Raw genomic sequence first — 15,094 nt, 5'->3', positions numbered from 1 at the left:
GTATACAGCATTGGGCAGATGAGGGTAATGTTATCAGTGAGAGTCAACATGGATTTGTGAAAGGGCGCTCTTGTTTTAGCAATATGCTGGCCTTTTATAATAAAGTTACAAGAACATTAGATGAGGGAAAGGCATATACCGCAATTTTCTTAGACTTAACGAAGGCATTTGACACGGTGCCACATGATAAGCTGATATTTAAGTTGCAGCACATGGGTCTGGATGTCAGATTGGTTGACTGGATTCAGGATTGGCTGTCTGATAGGTGTTGTGTATGGTGGAGGAGTTTCAAGGATGCAGAGGGTTATAAGTGGGGCCCCACAGGGCTCAGTACTAGGACCTATATTGTTTAACCTTTATATCAATGACATTGCCAGTGGATTGCAAGGGGATATTCAGTTGTTTGCGGATGATGCGAATCTGAAAAGGATTATTAGTAATATGCAGATGTGGTAGCCCTGCAAGAGGATTTGAATAAGCTAGATAGATGAGCAAATAAATGGGGGTGTCAGTTTAATGCAGCAAAATGTAAGATCGTGAGGTTTGGTAAACATCGATGGGATGCTGCATACTCTATGGGAGGAGTTATACTGGAGGAAGTCGGAGAGACAAGAGATCTGGGGGTTGATGATTGATAGAAACCTGAAAATTAGGAAATATATTGCAAAGGTGGTGAAGGTAACACAGGGGATTGCTGCAATTATAAGGAGGACACTGACCTGCACAGATAAAAGGGTTATCATTCCATTGTATAAGTCTCTGATCAGATCACACTTAGACTATTATTCTCAGATTTAGTCCCCAGGATTTGAAGGGGATAAATTAACTGTGGAAAGGGTACAAAGACGGATGGCAAAGATGCTTTCAGGACTGTATAATTTTGGTTATGAGTAACGGCTGAAGGAATGTGTTCTGCAGAGTTTGGTGATAGAAGGAGAGGTGATATGATTGAGACGTTTAAAGTGTTGAGTGGTGGTTACAGGGTTGACACTGGGGAGTTCTTTCACTTGGTTGAACAGCAGGAAGGAGTGATGACAAGAGCCCATCCATGGAAATTACAAAAGGAAACTGTGAGCAAGAGGATGAGGAGTGGTTTCTTTGCATGGTTAGGGTGGTTGAACCGTGGAATACATTGCCTGATGGAGTGGTGAGAGCGAGAACGGTCAATGAGCTTAACGAGTGGTATGATAGACTTTGTGTTTCTAATGGGGGGGGGCTCCCCTCGATGAGTCTTGACAGAATTTATATTCTTAGGAAGGACTGCCCATGATGAGCCTTTGACTCCATGGAGGCCTGAATAATAATAATAATAACCTCTCCTTAACAAACTCATGTTGCTCTCTTGAAAAATTTCCATTCTCATCAGTTCAGATTTGTATTCTGTCTCTGACTAACTTCTTTAACACCTTCATTATTGCACTTGATATACACACTGGCCTATAGATTGACACTACTGACCTAGATTTCCCTTATGCAGCTGTACTATTTTTCCTTCTTTCCATTCTTCTGGGACTGTTCTTGTTGTGGAACTTGTGTTGAACAACCAAGTGAAGGGAACCAGCAGCTCTTTTACACATAATACATGTTCTGATATCATTTCATGTCCCATGGCCTTGTTAACACCAAGGTTACTTGATATTCTAAACACTTCCTATTCATTGACTGTCAGTTTTCTGTCCTTCTCCCTACTGCTATTCAACACAACTCTACATTCAAATCACACTTCACAAACACACCACCCTCCTAACATTCACCTTAAAAATCCTTAATATATTGACATGATCCCATGAGTAAAATAGCACACCTTACATTTCACGAAACGAAATTTAACTCTTTTAAGGAAAACCTGAGCCATCTTGCTTTTGATGCTGGTCAGTATATCTTGCTTTAAGTTTAACAGTTTTATGTACAAACCTAAAGAAAAAGCCAATACACTGCAAGTGCACAACTTCTACCACAACTCTCTCTCACACACACACACACACACACACACACACACACACACACACACACACACACACACACACAAATATCGTCGCAATTAATTAGTAAAAAAAAAACAGATCTGAATCCAGAGCCTTCTTTCATAAGCCTCCTAGCAAACCATAATTGAGACATACAATTTAGATTTGATTTGATTAGGTTGGGGGGGTTGGGGCTAGATAAATGTGAGGAAGAAATGTTTTCATAGATTAGAGGGAGATGAAGTAAAACAAAAGATCATTCGTCGAAGCTATATAAGGAGAGAATGATAAGAGAGAGTGGTTGTATGTTGAAGAGCAGAAGAATGCTTTACCCGAGAGTGTGGTGTGTGCAGATAGAGAAGAGTTTAGCAGGAACTCCATGGTTGTTTGTTGTTAATAATATATAAAAAAATTAACCTTGAATGAAAATTTGATAATTTTGTTATTATTTGCTTTTTCTCAGTTGCTGTTTTAAATAGCAGAATTCAGAATATGTGAATTAAATATGAGTAGAAAAATCTCAATTAGCATTATCTGATTTACATTTTCAATTCCAGGTAATACTAATAATTTATCATTATCTGATAAATCATAGTTCAAATGAATAGAGTGATTGAGGCATTAGATATGAAAAGTAAGAGAGGAAAAGAGTTTGGTAGTTGTAATAGGTACAAATAGCTTGACTGCAACATGTCAGATTGGATATCAGGAGGTTGTTGAGATGGATAAAAGAGAATAGCATGATAGGAAAGGTAGTAAGCGTGTTACCCAGGTATGACAGTGCTGAAATAAGTCGGAGAGTAAGGATTATGAATGATGTGTTAGCGGAAATGTGTGAGGAGAAAGGAGTGCAGTTTGTTAATGTGTGTTAAAGTTTGAAGGACAAAGTGAACTGTATAGGAGCGATGAATGCATTTGAGTAATTTTTTGGTGTGAGTCACTTGGAGAGACTGCTGCTGTTGGAAGATAGAGAAGTGAGTGTAGAGAATAAATCTGATCAGGTGGTAAGCAATGTGTAAGAATAGGAGAGTAATAGGAGGCAGATTGAAGAGGTGGTTATGAATGAAGAATTGAGCATCATGAGTATAGAGAATGAGAGAACAGGTGTGCAAAACAGAGAGGGAAATGGGGAGGCACAAGGTGGACAGAGGAACACAGCATGAGAAAGGTAGATAGATGCTCCAAGAAGATGTGATGCATGAGTGGACAAAAAGGGAAGGGATGACCTGGGATCAAGGGAAAGCAGTTGGATTTGATATGAGAAAGATGAATAAGGAAAAGAAGAAATTGCTCGAGTTAAGCATGGAGAAGTCACGTCAAATAAGGGGTATTATCAGTGAAACTAGCTATAGATCCAGGGATATGCTGCTGTGTTTCTCTACGAATGGTTGCATTAACTGAGTCTGTTCACCCAAAAATTGTTGAAATAAGTGAGACATAGTAGTATGAGTATGACATATACTGACAAGAACAGAGATGGAAGGGTATGATGTGTTTCATGAGGACAGAAAGGGTAAAAAGAGAGAGAGGGATGCTATTGATGATAAAAAAAGAGTTGTCCATACAAAGTAGACATGCAGGAGGAAAATAGTGCCATGATTTTGAGGCAGTGTGGGGTGAGATAGAGGTGAATAGAATGAAATACTTAGTTGGATGTTGTATTAAAAACCTGGTAATGTGAATGGTAGTGACTATGAAATGCATAATCAAATTAGCCAAGCAAATAAGAAAATGGTGATCATTATGGCAGTATTCACTGGGATGAAGATAGCAACTGGAAGTAAAGAAAATGAGTTTCTTGAGTTTCTGAGGGACAAGTACCTCAGGCAGTATGTAACAGAGGGCACACGAGGATTGAGGGTCTTGGATTTGATTATCTCATTAAGGAAGTAATTATAAATGAGGTTTTAATCACCCTCCAATTGGTGAGCGTTACCATGAAGTGATTACCTGGATGTTTGGCAGCAGTGTGAGGATCTCTTTGAGATAAGGGTATATGTGGAACCACAAGGGTGGTGATTAAAGAGCTCAAGAGACAGCTTGCATGTGTATCACAGAATGAGGAGTTAGCTGGAAAAGAAATCAAAGCAGCTTGGGGGATATTCAAAAACTATCTAGTAGAAGCAATGTCTAAATGTATTCCAAGAGTCAGAAGATTAAATAAGGTAGGTGTGAAATGGATGAATGAAATAAATAAGCATGTGATACAGAGAAAAAGGACATTATGGAGGCAGATAAGAGAAGTGGTAATAACCAATTACATGAGGATTACAAAGACCAGGGAAGGAGGGTGATTTGGTTAGTAAGGATAGCAAAAGTGAAGTATGAGCAGCAGTTAGCTAATGAAACCAAAAAGAATCCTAGAGAGTTTTTTCGACATGTAGCCAGCAAAAAAAATATTGATTATGGAAGGATGACATTGATTGGAGGAAATAGCATAAAAACAACTGCTGCAGAAGATATGGTGGAGATACTTAATGAGCAGTTCATAAAGGTCTTTCATTCTTATGAATGTGACATCAACTACTCACAATTTCATGGAGAGATTGAGAGTAATTGATGATGGGGAGGAGAGACTGATTGTAAGTGAGCAAGAGGTATGGAGAGTTGAGCAAATTTCATGTTAATAAGGCTGTGGGACTTGATAATATATAACCATGTATTCTGAAGGAATATGCCAGAGAGTTGACATCTGCCTTGACATATTTTTTTAATATGAGTCTTGCATTGGGTCAAGTTCCTAAGGAGCAGAACAGAAGGAGGGCAAGATTGTGATGCTTCATAAGGGAGGTGATAGAACTCAAGCATCAAATTAATGGCCTATCTGTGTGTCAGGTGCTGTGGTTAAGTTGTTTGAGAAGCTGGTGAGAACTAGGATCCAGAATTGAGTGGACAACAATAGTATCATCTTTGATGGACAGCACAGATTTGCTAAAGGGAGGACATGTTTTCTTTTCTTTTAAGCTTACATGGTGATCTGAATGCATTTTTTAAAAATTATGGAGATAACTACCGTGTTTGAATAAAAATTTTAGTTTAATATAACTAAAATCTACGTTCGACTTTTCGACCTTTATGTCAAGGTCATCATCTGAAGCATACAACTATACACAGAAAACAAGCTACACTACAATCAAACTGGTTTGTTAAAGATACTGACCAACCGCTACAACAATTGTTGGCCTGACCTCTGGTGAAAAAAAAAAAATCAACGCTAGAGTCCTATTATTAGTGTTATCTGTTGGTTGTAGAAATACATTTGGCACAACAACAAGTATCTATCTATATACATATGTTAACATTATGATTATATTTGTACATTCCAGCCAGTTGGTATGGAATGGTTTCTAATACTAGCTGAAGATTGGCTACAGTCCTGATTTATGCTGCATCTTATATATTAGGTAAGCTGAATGTGTGCCATCCAGATCCTTGGAATTTTCATGCCATCTTTGTTGTTGATATTTGGGTGGTTTATCAGGATTTCACAGGCTTCCTTAAATTTCCTTTCGTAACAGGTAACAGGTTTTTGTGCGGTGTAAAGAGCGGGTGCTTTTCCAGTTGATTTGGTGTAAGGTGTTGAGTGCATGGTCTGAGAAGCCTGCTTCACTATAATGGTTATATTTAATGTGTCCTTTCTTACGTATAGGGATTGTCCGTCCTGTTTCACCAATGTACGGTAAGTTACAGTTGCAGCAGATGCAATAGACTCCAGGATGTGCTAATGGGAGGAGAGGATCCTTAGAGGAGTTGAATATGGTTTTAAGTTTAGTGGGTGGTTTAAAGGTGGCATTGAGGTTATAATGTTGTAGGATTCTGTTGATTTTTTCTGATAACCCTTTAATGTATGGGATGTCTATGGTTTTACTGTAATCTAGATTCATTTTTGTTGTTGTTTTATGGAGTATTATATTAATAGTATTTTTGTTATAGCCATTATCTATGAATGTGTCGCTGATGATTTTTATAATAAATTTAGTTTAATCCTTTATCCAAGTGTGAGCAAACAAAGTTTGCGCCTGAAAGTATCTTCAGGACTGGGTTAAGGTGGTACACACTAGGGCAACTCGTTGCAAAGGTGGAGCAAGCTACCAACACTCCTATCCTAGTATCTCCTATAATGCAAAACACATCTCCTTGCGGATATGTCTATTGTTATGCATTAAGGGAAGGGCCACTACCCAGACCGGTTTCGACCTTTATTGAGGTCTCTTCAGTGGGAGCCAGGCCCAAGTCGAGATATCAGGCAGAAGCATTTGCAGGTCATCTCCACCTATAGGAATTGCCAATTGGTGTGCCACCCTTTTTTAATAAATTACTCTGGATTTAGAGAAAGATGTTGAAAGTTTATTTTCCACTTGGTTAGAGTATAATAAATTTAGTTTAATCCTTTATCCAAGTGTGAGCAAACAAAGTTTGCGCCTGAAAGTATCTTCAGGACTGGGTTAAGGTGGTACACACTAGGGCAACTCGTTGCAAAGGTGGAGCAAGCTACCAACACTCCTATCCTAGTATCTCCTATAATGCAAAACACATCTCCTTGCGGATATGTCTATTGTTATGCATTAAGGGTGGCACACCAATTGGCAATTCCTATAGGTGGAGATGACCTGCAAATGCTTCTGCCTGATATCTCGACTTGGGCCTGGCTCCCACTGAAGAGACCTCAATAAAGGTCGAAACCGGTCTGGGTAGTGGCCCTTCCCTTAATGCATAACAATAGACATATCTGCAAGGAGATGTGTTTTGCATTATAGATGATTTTTAGTTCTTGTTTCAGGGCTTGTTGGTTAGAGCAAATTGTTGTAGCTCTGTTTTTAAGGGTGTTAATGACTCCATATTTTTGTGATGGGTGGTGGTGGTGGTATGAACTAGCATGTATGTATTGGCCAGTGTGTGTCAGTTTTCGGTAAACCGTGAAGGATAGACTGCCTGAAGGAAGACATGTGACTAGTGTGTCTAGAAACGGGATCAGATTTTGATTTTCTATTTCAATGGTAAATTGTATGCGTTCGTGTTGTTTGTTCAGGTGGCTAAGGAATGTGTTTAGCATTTGTCGCCCGTGCGGCCAGATCGCGAATACGTCGTCAACATATCTAAGCCAGACTGTCGGTCTTAGCATGGCGGAATCAAGAGCCCTTTGCTCAAAAGTTTCCATGTAGAAGTTAGCGATTGGGGGGATAGTGGTGAGCCCATGGCTGTACCTTCTTTTTGTAGGTAAAATTTGTTTTGCTACACGAAATAACCGGACTGTAGTACGTGGGCAAAGAGGGCCGTAATGTCGGGCAGAAATTTGTTCTGTAGTATGAGAATTGTGTCATTGATGGGGACATTAGTGAAAAGGGCAGAAACGTCGAAAATGACTAATAAGTCATCTTTGTCGAGTGTTAATTTTTTAATTTGGTTTATAAAGTGTTGTGTGTTTTTTATGTAGGAGGGGGAATGACCTACCAACTCCTTGAATGTTGCCTAATTTCTTGGCTTAGTGGTAATTGGGACTGTCTATTCCTTCCACGATTGGTCGAAGAGGCACATTTTGTTTGTGTATTTTCGGGACCCCATATATTTGGGGGGGGGGGGGGGGGAAATGACGTATTGGTGTTTGAGTTTTTTAACCATGACTGGTGGCCAAGAAGTGACGGACTTGAGTAGTTTCTCTGTTTTATCCTTTTTTGTTGGGTTATAATTTACCAGCTTATATGCTTATATGTTATTATTATGTTTTCTTTGGCTTTTAATGACTTAATTGCTGCTAGTTCTGTTTTTGTGAGATTGTTCGGTATGGTTTTCTTAGCGTTCAGTACATTTTTAGTTTCTAGTCGTATTTTATCGGCTATATTGTTAGGTAGGGACCTGATGCCTCTTTCTATGTGGTAGATAAAATCCAGTTTGTTTACCTTTATTAGGTGCTATTGCGTAGTTAAGTCCTTTATTCAGTAGCGTAAGTTCAATGCTGTTCAGGGTGTGGCTTGATAGGTTGATCACATGGTTCTTGCTTGCCGGTGGTTGGTTGCTCCTTGTCTCCCTTGTTTGTTGTTCATTGTTGGTGTTTATCAGGGAGGAGGTCTGATTGGATGGATTCCTGTGATTGGCCACAATATTTTGCTGTTGTTTCAAACTGTGGAATTTGGTCTTGAGTTTTTCTTTATTCTTTTCCAGGGTATATTTGGCTGAATTGTCAGTAATTCTTTCAAGTACTTGTAGAATGTCTGGATTAATATAGTTCGATAGTTCAGATTGCAATTTTGAAACCAGATTTTGCGTTATTGCAGTTTTGGCAGGCTGGGAGGACATGTTTTAGTAATCTACTTACTTATTACAATAAGATGATGGCTTCCTTAGACAGAGGGGAGGGATACTCAGTAATATACTTAGATTTTGCAAGGACTTTTGATAGATTACTGTATGATAAGTTGATAGTCAAAGTAGAGTGAATGAAGTTGGATATTAGATTAGTGCATTGGATCAGAGACTTGCTATCTGATTGGTATCAGCAAGTTGTGTATGGGTGGAGCAATATCACGAAAAAGGAAAGTCACTAGTGGTGTAATGGTTCTAAAACAGACCTCATTGGTCTGTTTTAGAGCCATTACTGTTTAATTTGTATGCTAATGATATTGGCAAAGATTTGGATGGAGATATTCAGTTGTTTGCAGATGATACAAAGTTGGGACGAACTATGAAGAGTTGAGAAGATGTTTTGACCTTACAAGAAGACTTGAATAAATTGAGTGAATGGGCACAGGAATGGGGATGCGATTTCAATGTTGCAAAATGAGGTTTAAAATTTGGGAAACAAAGATGGGAATAGTGCCAAATAGTGAACAAAGATGTAGAATTTATGTTTGGAGGGGATATATTGTTGGAGATGGAGGAAATAAGAGATCTTGTGGTGATAGTGGATAAAGATCTGAAATTTAGGCGACACTTTGCCAAAATTGTGAGGACAAACACAAAGGAATGATGTAGAGGACACTGACTTGTAGAATTAAGGAGATTCTTGTTCCATTGTATAAGGCTTTGATTAGGCTAAACATGGACTACTGTGCACAGATATGGTCACCTTGTTTTCAAAAGGATGAAGAGATGTTAGAAAAGGTCCAGTAAATCTCAACCTGATTGTGATTACAATTAGGTTGAGAAGATGCAATTTACAGAGTCTAGTGGAAAGGAGGAATAGGGGTGGTAGAGATCTACAAGTTAGTAAGGACTTCTTATGGGATCAATGTTGGCGAGGTTTTACAGAAAATGGCAGGAAATCATGAGACATCCAGAGGTCATCCCTGGAAGCCGTATAAGGAGGGTGTGAGCAGGGGAGTGAGAAACAGGTTTTTTGCATGCAGAGTTGTGAATGATTGGAATGTCTTACCTGATAGGATCATGTCTGCAGAGAATTTGAGTGTGTTTAAGGTGCAGTATGATGGGCTGTGCGTGTATAACAAAAGGACCTCCTGGATGAGTGGGTTCCATGGGGTCTTGGGATAATAATAATCATGGGGTCTTGGGATAATAATAATGAGTAATAAATATATTGTATTATTCATTCAACAATATGTTTTAACAATATGTGTTAATTATTCAATAATAATCCTAATATGTTATTTTAAGTTTGTTTTCTGATACTTTTATAGAATTCAACTAACCCCTGATCTCGTTACAATTGTACAGAACTTTTCTACACACTATCATGATGCTTGGGCAAGCAGAAAGGTATTGATTATTACTATTTATTAATATATTGTTATTGTTTGTGTTTTGCTGTTCATTTATTATGAACATATTACTTTAATGTTTTGTGTGCAATTGCAATCAGTGTGAGTCATATGGAAAGCAGCAAAATGAAGTGATGAATATTAACGATTTAGGAATAGGTAGCAAAAGTGTTCTGGCAAATGTGGAAATAGTGAATGATAGTGTGCAGAATGATAGCATGAAAGAAGTGGCTGAAAGAAATGTGGGTAATGAAATGATAGTAAGGAGTGAAATAGCATGCTTATGTGTCATTCTTCACAGGATAAAACAGGAGCTAGAGCAATTGGAGAAATGATTGTGTGTTACAGCAGGTAGAAGAATTAAAGAAATGGTGAATGGGAAAAGTATGCAAGTGTAAGAAACTGGAAATAAGGAGAAGGTATTGTATAGAGATTTGTTGATAAGAGGTATACTTAATGAGAAAGTGATGAAAGTATTTTTTCCAGATGCAAACATCATGGATGTTAGTTAAGCTATTAGTTTGCAGAAGGGAGAAGCGAAATGATTGTTTTTCCACGAACAAATGATTTGAAATGAGAGAAATGTGCAATGAGAGGAAATATAAAAAGAGTTGTTAAAAGAAACAAAAATGAAGAGTAAGGAAGAAAAGATTGCATAAGTCTTGTAACTTGACATATTTTTTAATGCAAATCTTGCACCCAGTCAAGTCCCTAAGGAGTGGAAGGAGGGTAAGATTGTACCACTTCATAAAGGAGGTGATCGAATTCAAGCATCAAACTATAGGCCTATCTGTGTGTCAGGTGTTGTGGTTAAGTTGCTGGAGAAGCTTGTGAAAACTAGGATCCAGAGTTGGGTTGACAACAATGGTATTATCTTTGATGGACAGCATGCATTTGCTAAAGGGAGGTCATGTTTCAGTAATCTACTTACTTATTACAATAAAGTGACTGCTTCCTTGGACAGAGGAGAACGATACACAGTAATATACTTAGATTTCGCAAAGGCTTTTGATAGAGTACCTCATGATAAATTGATAGTCAAACTAGAGCAGATGGAGTTGGATATTAGATTAGTGCATTGGATTGGAGACTGGCTATCTGATAGGTATCAACAAGTTGTGTAAGGGGGAGCGATATCCAGGAATAGGAAAGTCACTAGTGGAGTGCCTCAGGGGGTCTGTTTTGGGGCCATTACTGTTTAACTTGTATATTAACGATATAGGTGAAGATATGGATGGAGATATTCAGTTGTTTTTCAGATGATGCAAAGTTGGGATGAACCATGAAGAGTAGTAAAGATGCTGTGACCTTACAAGAAGACTTGAATAAATTGAGTGATTGGGCACGGAAATGGGGATGTGAGTTCAATGTTACAAAATGTAAGGTTTTAAAATTTGGAAAACAAAGATGGGATGCAGAATTTATGCTTGGTGAGGATATATTGTTGGAGGTGAAAGAAATAAGAGATCTGGGGGTGATAGTGGATAAGGATTTGAAATTTAGGGGACAAATTGCCAAAATTGTGAAGACAACACAAAGGCTTCTGGGAATGATGGGGAGGACACTCACGTGTAGAATTAAGGAGATTCTTGTTCCGTTGTTATAAGGTTTTGATTAGGTCATACATGTACTATTGTGCTCAGATTTGGTAACCTGGTTTTCAGAAGGATAAAGAGATGTCAGAAAGTGGCCAAAGGTGATTAACTAAGGTAGTTTCTGACCTCTGGAATGTCGAGTATGAGGAAAGATTGAGAAGATGTAATTTGCAGAGTCTGGTGGACAGGAGGAAGAGGGGAAGATATGATAGAGACCTACAAGTTGGTAAGGGGTTGTTATAGGATCAGTGGTGGAGAAGTTCTACAGAGAATAGTTGGAGATTCGGGGAGAACCAGAGGTCATCCCTGGAAACTGTATAAAGAGGTTGTGAGTAGCAGGTTTTTTTTCCTGCAGAGTTGAAATGATTGGAATGCCTTGCCTAAGATTGTGGTGTCTGCAAGGAGTTTGAATGTGTTCAGGGCATGGTATGATGAGATGTGTGTGTGATAAAAGGACCTCCCAGACGAGTCTTTGACTCCATGAGGTCTTGGGGTAATAATAATAATAATAATAAACTCAGTCTGCTGCCTGTCATATCATACTGAGGCTTCAGAATGCTGCCTCTGTGCTATGATAACAAGGCAGCAGACTCAGTATGCTGCTATGATATGGTAGAACAGAGTTGAGAAGAAAGGCTATGATTGCCAATGAGTCAGTGATTTTTGAGTTAGATGTTTGGAGAAAGTGTTATTTTAGTGAGAACTGGAAGTGAAGGGAGGATGCAATGAAGCATGTGTCTTGCCATTCTCCTTGGTTAAATGAGCGTGTGTACAGAAATTATTATTATTATTATTAAGATCTGACCTCCATGGAGTAAGAGACTCATCATGAGAGGTGCACACTGTTGTACATAATGCTCATCCAGCCATGTCTTAAAATGATTCAATGTGTCTACATTCTCAACACAGGCAATGCATATCACTCACTGACCACTCTCCATGCAAAGAACCTGCTCCTCATTTTACATTACTGAATGCAATTTCATAGGTATTCTCGATTTGAATAGGTTGATAATGACACTACACAAGTATAACTGTGGGTACAACGGAATGTTGAAATGCATGTGCACAAATACCAGAGTATCAGGAATAAAGAAAAGGAGATTTTGTAATTGGTCAACTAAACTTAGCAAAAAATTAGAGGCATCAGTGAGACCTGATTGACAGAACATGATATAGTTACATGGATAGAATGTAAGGGATATTGTAATTTCAGGGAAGATAGTAGGAATAAGAATAGGACAGAAAGTGAAGTATTGCTAATCATAGTTGAAAAATAAAACCAACAAAACAAAATTAGACCTTTAAGAGGATTTTAGGTTTAAGGGAAATGGTTCATTTGAGACTGTCTGGTGTGAGATAGAGGCTAATAGGACATAATATATTGGTGATTGCTCTTATTGACTAAGGATGTAGATGCCATGCATCAGCAGATTAGCACAATGAGTGCAAGCCAAGCATTATTATGGGAGACTTCAACTGTGAGGACATAGATTGGAGGAAGGAAAGGGTACATTACAAAATGGAAGTGGAATTTATACAGTTGCTAAGAGATAATTACCTGCAATAGCATGTTATAAATGGGACCAGGGGTTTGAAAGTATTGGATCTCTGGTAATAGCATCAGCAGATACATCCATAACCAAACTAGACTGTATGCCTCCAGTTGTGTCTGGTGACTATTCAGTCTTGTTCTGGGCAGTTGTACAGAAGAGGACAGAGAGAGGAAAGTTGGTGAGTGTATTGACCAGCTACGATAATGCAGAACTGTGGAAAAGGACATCAGTAATGAATAGTAGGATAGTCATAATGTGCCGAAAGAGTGGCTTGGATTACATGGATCTTTATGGGACATTTGAGGAGAAAAACAAACTGTATGTGAGTGATGGCTTGCATTTGAGTGAGGAAGGATATAGGCATCTGGGTATGTGTGTGTGGCCAGAGCAGGAGGAGGAATGGTTGCGGAAGAATAACATTATTGGATAAAAATGGGAATAGAGTGACTAATGCAAAGGATATGGTTAAGTTGTTCAATGAACACTTAATTGGGCTGTTTCATCCTGGAGATGTAGGTTTTAATACTAGAAGGATGGAGCAGTTTGAGGTTTAGAAGTGCAAGAAGAGAGTGTGTGTGTGTCAAATAATGAGTATTCTGAATGTCAATAACACAATTGGACTGGATGGAATTTATCAAGAGTTTTGTTAGAATACCCTGAACCGAACATCAGAACTGAGCTTTGTTGACCTTTCAAAGGCAATATAGTACCATTGTATAAAGGTAGTAGTAGAATTGCGCTGTCAAACTATAGACCAGTTTGTATTTCATCAGCAATTGTTAAGATCTTGGAGAAGTTAGGGATCATTTACAACATTGGGCAAATGAGGGTAATGTAGTAGAAGTATACCCTCTGAGAGTTAGCATGAATTTGTTAAGGGTTGCTCTTGTTTTAGTAATAGGATTGCATTTTATAATAAAGTGACAAAAGCAGTGGATGAGAGAAAGGTATATCTGACATTTTTTTATTTTATTTTATTTTACAAAGGCATTTGACAGCGTGATCTATGATAAGCTGATATTTAAATTGCAGCACATGGGTTTGGATGCGGAGTTAATGAATTAGACTGAGTATTGGCTGTGTGATAATTATCACACAGCCAATTCTCAGATAGTTGTGGATGAGGGAATGGTATCAAGGGAGCAGTAGGTTACATGTAGGATCCTGCAGAGTTTAGTACTGGGAGCTGTATTGTTTAATCTTTATATCAGTAATATTTTCAATAGATTTCAGAGGGATATTCAGTTGTTTGCAGATGATGTGAAGGTGGGAAGGATTATTAGTAATAGTGCAGAAATTGTAGCCCTGCCATATTCTGCCATTTTTTTTTGAATTTTTCAAAGGCATTTGACAAGGTGACCATGATGAGCCGATATTTAAATTGCAGCACATGGGTTTGGATATTGAGTTAATGAATTGGATCCGGAATTGGCCATGTGATAAGTATCAGATAGTTGTGGATGAGGGAATGGTATCAAGGAAGCAGCAGGTTACATGTAGGATCCTGCAGAGTTTAGTACTGGGAGCTGTATTGTTTAACCTTTATATCAATGACATTTTCGATGGATTTCAGAGGAATATTCAGTTGTTTGCAGATGATGTGATGGTGGGAAGGATTATTAGTAATAGTGCAGATATGATATCCTTGCCAGTGGATTTGAATGAAATGCAGAGTTGGACAAATGAATGGGGATTTCAGTTTAATTCAGCGCAGTGTAAAATCTTGGGCAGAGTTGACTATTACTGGGTGCGTCCCCAGGTAGCAGATTGGAGAACGACCTCAGATATGGATGCTAGCTGTGATATAAGCAAAGCAATTTGGCAAATAAGCAGCCATGGAGTAACAGCAGCTGAGCTATCAGAGTGTGGGGGAGCAGAAGTGGCAACTCTCTCTCACTTAAAACCTCACAAAACCCAATGACAACTTGGCGACATGGCAAGTAGTGCTGTCATTAAATAAGCATCTGCTGGGGCTACTGCCCCTGAAGGTGGGAAGCAGTATTATCAGTACTGACACAAGGTTGAAGCCAAATGATGACGGAAAAGCTGGTGATCAGAGATTGGCAGATGGCAGTATGATTATATTGTGTACATCTGTAATACTGTGGAGCAGAAAGCAAATGGAGAAACTACTACTCTATTTTATCTCCAGAACCACCACCATGATGATCAAACTCTTACAATTGGCTCCGAGTTCCCAGCATCTCTTAAATGGGATAGGGGTGCAAAGAATCTCCAGGCTCATAATGGTGTCCACTTTTAAAATC

At 38.6% G+C, this 15,094-nt stretch overlaps 1 protein-coding gene across 3 annotated transcripts in view; it reads left to right on the top strand.

Moving 5' to 3' along the window:
• Nucleotides 1–15,094, top strand: part of RyR (Ryanodine receptor) — a 1,703,288-nt gene that overhangs the window by 858,186 nt on the left and 830,008 nt on the right. For all 3 annotated transcript variants that reach the window (XM_090399345.1, XM_090399347.1, XM_090399344.1), the window contains exon 60: nucleotides 9,596–9,674. In XM_090399345.1, coding sequence (XP_090255471.1) covers nucleotides 9,596–9,674 — 79 coding nt within the window. The remainder of the gene's footprint in view (nucleotides 1–9,595; nucleotides 9,675–15,094) is intronic.

Source organism: Typopeltis vanoorti, chromosome 10 (genome assembly GCF_054136105.1).
Source record: "Typopeltis vanoorti isolate ZY-2024b chromosome 10, IOZ_Tvanoo_1.0, whole genome shotgun sequence".
Classification (NCBI taxonomy): Eukaryota; Metazoa; Arthropoda; class Arachnida; order Uropygi; family Thelyphonidae; genus Typopeltis; species Typopeltis vanoorti.
This window is presented reverse-complemented; position numbering and strand designations above follow the sequence as displayed.